Consider the following 6,000-nt stretch of genomic DNA (forward strand, 5'->3'; position numbering starts at 1 on the left):
ACAAAATTTTACTGAATACTTTTGTTACCACCAAAGGTAAGAAATAATACTAATAGGTTTAATAATGTATTTACATATTTACTGTTAGTACCGGCACCTATGACCTTAAACCCGTCAACGTATAAGGGATAACGTCTCTCGGCGGTGCCGAGTCAGCAAGCACACGATTCACGGAAAGTACTTCTCTAAAATATAGAATTGCTTATTTTACTTCAAACAGGCTATAAGCATAATTCACACATTAATTTGTTCTATAATTATCTCAAGCTAAGGGAAGTTTTTTATTCATTCATTCAGTTTATTCAGAACTTTATCAAGGTCTTATGTTGAATGTTGTTGTCTACCTTAAAGTAAAAGCATCTAATTCGCCCAAACAAAGTTCAAAATCTGATGAAAATAACTTTCAATGTGATCACCTTAGTTGTAACAATAATATACTAACAAAAAGCTCAAAAACCCAGGTGGGTTTTAAGGCGGGTTTTTTCAGGTGGGTCCAACCCGAAAAAACCCGCTGGGTTTTTTCGGGCTGGGCCCGCTTGGGCAAACCCTGGTTATTTTTGTTCTAGAACTTGCTGGAATTGGGAAATTTGGTTGTTCCGGGTGTAGTCTTTTCATTAATCACTTGAAACATTGAATGTTTGAAATATCAGTTTAGGACTATCGTAAGACTGGAAATTAGAATATGGTACATTTTTCATTACTTCAAAAAACAATCCCTAAAGTAATTAGTGAAAGATTGATAGCAGGAACCACGATGATTCCTATCCCAATTCCGATTTGGAGGAGCCGGTTCGTCGGAACATTACAAGAACTGTTGCGCGGATCAATTCCTCTGGAAGCGGAACTGGAATCATTGAGCGAATCGAAAATGAACTGCCTAAAAGAAAAATTTGCCAAAACAAAGGTAATGATTGAGAGATTGGGGGCCAAAATTAATGAAAAACAGGATGATTTACAGAAGCGAGTTGATAGTAGTGAGAAAATATCGTACACAATTTTTTGAAGGTAGTAGGGGACTTATACAAACCATAAAGGTAAGTGGAAGTGATTTATGTGAGAAAAGAAAGTGAACTGTTCATAACGAAGACAGAAAACAACGTATCCCGCAGGGCTCCAACCCGCCTTCACTCGCTAACGTTCGCTTGGCAACACTGAATTAAATGTTGTTGACCTTATGTAATGTATCAAAATCAAAACGACCGAACCGGAATAGAATACTGCAAAAAAGTAGGTCGTTCAATCGCTAAATAGCCAAAACAAATACTAAATACAACATTAAAAACACGCTCATGTGCGTGCCATCTCGGCCCGCCATATACAACTTCCTTCTTACTAATCTACTTTTAGTGTGATACCAAATAACGAATTTTATCCTGATTTCGTAATGGGGTGAAGTTCGTAAGTTGGTAGTCCGTTTACCACGAAGGATTGGAGAGGAAACTTTACAAGACACGCTCCAGCTGCGCATCGATAAGTACAGCCCTTTTAAAAAGGTATATTAGAGTACGGTAGGGTAGAGTAGAGTAAGATATAAATAAGTAGGGTAGGGGTTAGGAACGGTTTGCTTAAGATTAAATTAGTTTTGATACATTTTCATAAAATTATTAGCGTGTAATCTCTCGTTTGAGTGAGTATATCTGCCGGAGCAGGCATTGTAAAGTTAACCCGAAATGGATAGTTAGCTAGTTTGTTTTCTTGATAATTGCAGGGCTGGATTTACCCATCTGGAGGCCAGGTGCTAGAATAAAATGTGGCCAATATTCTTTACCCTAATACATTTCTGTGAAAGTGCAGCAGAAACTAAAGAGAATATGTTTTATACTTTATTTTATGATGATTGTAAAAATGAAAAAAAATCTTTGAGTTTTACGTCCCACGGTTATGCCGGTTAGGCTAAAGGAGACTGTGATGGAGAGTAATGAATGAAATGGCGGAATGAAGAAAGTGGGAGAACCGAGAAAAACCCACACACACGGTGTTTGTCCAGCACAAATTTCACTTGGCGGGGGCTGTGATCGAACCCGGAACCCCAAGCACCAGAGATGAAAGTTCTACCACTGAGCCACCGCGGCCCCATGATGATGATAATTGTATCCTAATGATTTCTTTAGATAGCCAGTTGAAATGTTGGTCGGAGAGCGATGGGCCTTATCTAACTAGAGGCAGGGGGCTATAGCCCCACCCTTAACCCGGCCCTGGATAATAGGTAAAGAGAGCGGAAGTCGTGTTTATCTTTTATACTCTTGTTATAAACATGGAACTATTTGATAAGCGTAAGGAACTACTTAGTGCAAGCTTACCGCATGGTTGGATTGTGGGAATGTAACGAGCATTTGTATTCTGAACTTAGCTACAGACGTACAAAATACTCCAATTGGTACCCTTACACAGAGACGAGAAATTGCATTCTATTAATTTTAACAAAATGGGTCAAAACTTCCGTAAGTTAACCCGATCTTACCCTACTCTAATCACTCTCTTTTTAAGCGGTTCTACAAATTGATAATCTTTAAATTTTCGTAGCTGTTAAGCTTTTTGTCGAAAACCAGGCGGATGACCAACTGCGGAATAAATGTCTCGTAATGAGTTTAAAAAAAATACTTGGTACAAAAATGAAAACTGTACCCTACAAAATGCAAAACTTTATCCCACGAAATTCTACAAATAACATCCTTTTTTTCTGTGGCAATGAACTTTTGCATTCAGTAGATCATATAGTAACCCTATTCCTTTTCAAATGTCTACTCCATTAATGTAGTATGTAATGAAATCTTTGTCCCACAAGTCTAACATATTCATGGGTACATCAGTTATATTTTTCCAACTTTTCTACTTACACTATGCAAAATATGATATTAATTACAATTTATTTTACACATACTATATTAATAGTCCTCTACCTTCCAACATTATACTTTCAAATTAATATGGCGCCTAACACAGAATACCACGTGTTCAGCAAACAATTCACCTAAGTTGAAGATTTACTATTTCAGAAAATAATACTTTAATTAATAATCACTTCACTGCATTACACTATAATATTATACACTTGGCCAAACTAAAACTTACCATTTTTACTTATTAGTATACTAAAACTACTATTTTCCACGCTAACAGTGCAAACCGCACTCACACTCCCGCCTAACCTTCAACGCAATCGCTGTTCTCAAAACCCTGCACAACTCACTTTTCCACGTGACTCACCGCTGGAATGTTCGTTACATTCTAAGAAAAATCAAATCAACCTCCTCCCAATGTTGCCAACTACTGTTTGTATTATTTCAGGTTATATTATTGAATATTTGCCTAATAAGAATAAATGATAACCTTAGAATGTTTTCAGGAAGGAGTGGGTTCCCACGTACCAGATGTCCCAAAATTCTGAGTACAGCACCGTAACGTAAATGATGCAAAAAGTCATTATAACTACTGAACTGATTATTGCAAATTAAATTATAAATTTTCCATTGCAGTGACGCAGATTGTTATGGAAGGTCCTTCAGAGTCAGTAATTTCACTCCAGAATTAGTCCCGAAGTGAAGACGCAATTTTTAGCCGAACTTTTGCGAATATACTGAATAAGCAGACGCGGACAAACGACTAGGAGTGGTCCTTCACCTTGGGGGTTTCGGTAAGGCTAACAACCTCATCCAGTAAAAAAAATGTATTTGTTCAGAAACATTCACAAAAGCCTCAGACAAGGACTGATAACTTGGCACGACCTCAGCAAAAGAAAATGGACATGAGATTTGGAACATGGAATATTAGAAGTCTTTATAGGGCAGGCGCATTAAAATCCGTAACGAGTGAATTAGAGAAATACAGGATGGACCTAGTAGGAGTTCAGGAAGTTAGGTGGAAAGGAAATGGATCTATGAATTCCGGAAATTTTACGTTCTTTAACGGGGAAGGGAATAAAAATCACCAGTTAGGAACAGGGTTTTTTCTTCACAAACGAATATTACCAGCAATTAAACGGGTTAAATTTGTTACTGACAGATTTTCTTTTATTACTCTTAAGGGACGGTGGTGTGATATTATTGTTCTAAATGTATTATCTGTCAGGAAAGTAAATGTACACCTATTTTTCGAGTCTGGCATTCCTGCGCTCCATCCGTGGAGAGTATGAAAATTAAATCAATCAAATATTTACTGAGGGGCAAAAAGAAAAGTTTAATCTGAATAGGACATTGCCAGGGGCACAAGCTCTAAATACGAATACTGCATAGTGTAAATAAAGGACGACATTGAAAGAGAAAGCCAGAAACAGCTGTTAAACTTAGAAAAAAGAGTAAAAATTGTCGAAGTGGGAATATAAAACACAAATACAACAAATACGCCGATAACTAAATGTTCACCATGCCATGATCTTGTTGTAGTGGTTAAAGTGCTGGATTACAACTGCAAAGGTCGTCAGTTCGAATCCCCGTGAAGGACATTTTTAAAAATTTTTTGTTGATAATACATACAGCTCATGAGAGGTTAAAAGAGGTCGTATTTAGTTTTACGTAGCAATTATTATTGGTAATGTTTAGTACTGATAATATTTTTTGTCTTTGCGTATTGCTTTTATTCTTTTCTTCATTTCGAAAGAGAAGAATATCCGAACAAATGCCACCAAAATTTCTCTTATTTTGAATGTAAACGCCATTTGCGATCAGTGAAGAATAAAAATTGAACGTTCCGAAGTAGCTGCAAAAAGTAAAAAGAAAAACATGGAAATGGACCTTACTCATGGTTATTAAAAATACAATTTCTACATGCCTTACACCTCCCGACCACATTTCTACGTTAGCAAGTAAGAGGCTTGTGTTTAGGTTAGGCTGGTCAATACGTTTTGCAAAGGGGCCCGGTTCAGCTCTGACGCACAACAGGTGCGAGAAGGGAGCAAAACAATTTTTTCTCTCTCCCTCTGTGTGTCTATTTATCTATCTATCTGTGCATATATATAACGCTATTTGTGAATGCCATAACCACCCTAATTTACAGCGGATTGAGACGAAACTTGGCACAAACATTAATTGTTGAAATATCTTGATGAGTTCGTTAACCAGAATAATCAGATGAAAATGTTCAAAATGGCGGCCCTTCAAACTCTTAAAAAGTTCCAAGGGAACCAAATTTCGCCCATAAATAGGTATTCAGAAAGTTTGAATATTTGTGTGCAGGGACTTATTGAAATATTGGACCCGATTAATCGCCTAAAGAAGGTTCACACCCTTTCGCTACGGTCAGGTTTTTTTTTTTCAGGAGGGGGTTATTTTCGTATCGGAACAAGATGATTGTTAGTGATGATATGAAATTACACATTGAAAGTGAAGTAACTTGTGAAACGTGGTATTTGAAAGAATAATAGAATAAATGTGCTTTCCTCTAACACAGAGAACTGTAAATCATGTATTTCGAGTTGAGTTGAGTTGATTTTGAGTTTTACGTCCCTTTTCAGCAGCGAGGCAATATGAGTTGTTGAGTTGATTTTGAGTTTAACGTCCCGTTCAGCAGTGAGGCTATATGAGACGTGGACCTACTGATTAGCGGGGAATCCGAACCACATGAGCTCCCGCTGGGAATCGAATCCAGGCATCATGTATTTCGAGTTCGGGAGCGTGAATGGCGAGGAGTGTTATTTGATTTGCTTTTTAGTAACACATTGCAATGCAAATAATGGTAGGCAACATTAGTGGTAAGTAAAACAATAATAATAATAATACTAATAATAATAATAATAATAATAATAATAATAATAATAATAATAATAATAATCATAATGATAATAATAATAAGTGTTGTTTGTGGCAAGGCAATATCTTCCTCAATTTTTCTTCAAACGTAATGGTTGTAACGCCATATCTCCCTTACAAACAAAATATTAGCAATTTATATCGAGAGAACGGGAAATTGTATAGTGATGGGAGCAACGTTGGACAGTATGCACTCATAGTACTCAGAAAAATAAGCGATTTCAATGCAAAATGAACGAAGAGTCATTGTCATGGG

The 6,000-nt window shown here is 36.8% G+C and overlaps 1 protein-coding gene across 1 annotated transcript in view; it reads right to left on the reverse strand.

Moving 5' to 3' along the window:
- LOC145688468 (tubulin alpha-1 chain-like) overlaps positions 1–3,232 on the reverse strand; it is a 36,509-nt gene extending 33,277 nt beyond the window's left edge. Inside the window, exon 1 of the mRNA XM_081762734.1 lies at positions 3,073–3,232. Within this exon, the coding sequence (XP_081618860.1) occupies positions 3,073–3,075 (3 nt within the window). The 5' untranslated portion in view covers positions 3,076–3,232. The remainder of the gene's footprint in view (positions 1–3,072) is intronic.
- Between the last annotated feature and the right edge of the window lie 2,768 nt (positions 3,233–6,000).

The sequence above is a fragment of the Thermobia domestica genome, chromosome 6 (genome assembly GCF_964235325.1).
Source record: "Thermobia domestica chromosome 6, izTheDome1.hap1.1, whole genome shotgun sequence".
NCBI classification, from domain to species: Eukaryota; Metazoa; Arthropoda; class Insecta; order Zygentoma; family Lepismatidae; genus Thermobia; species Thermobia domestica.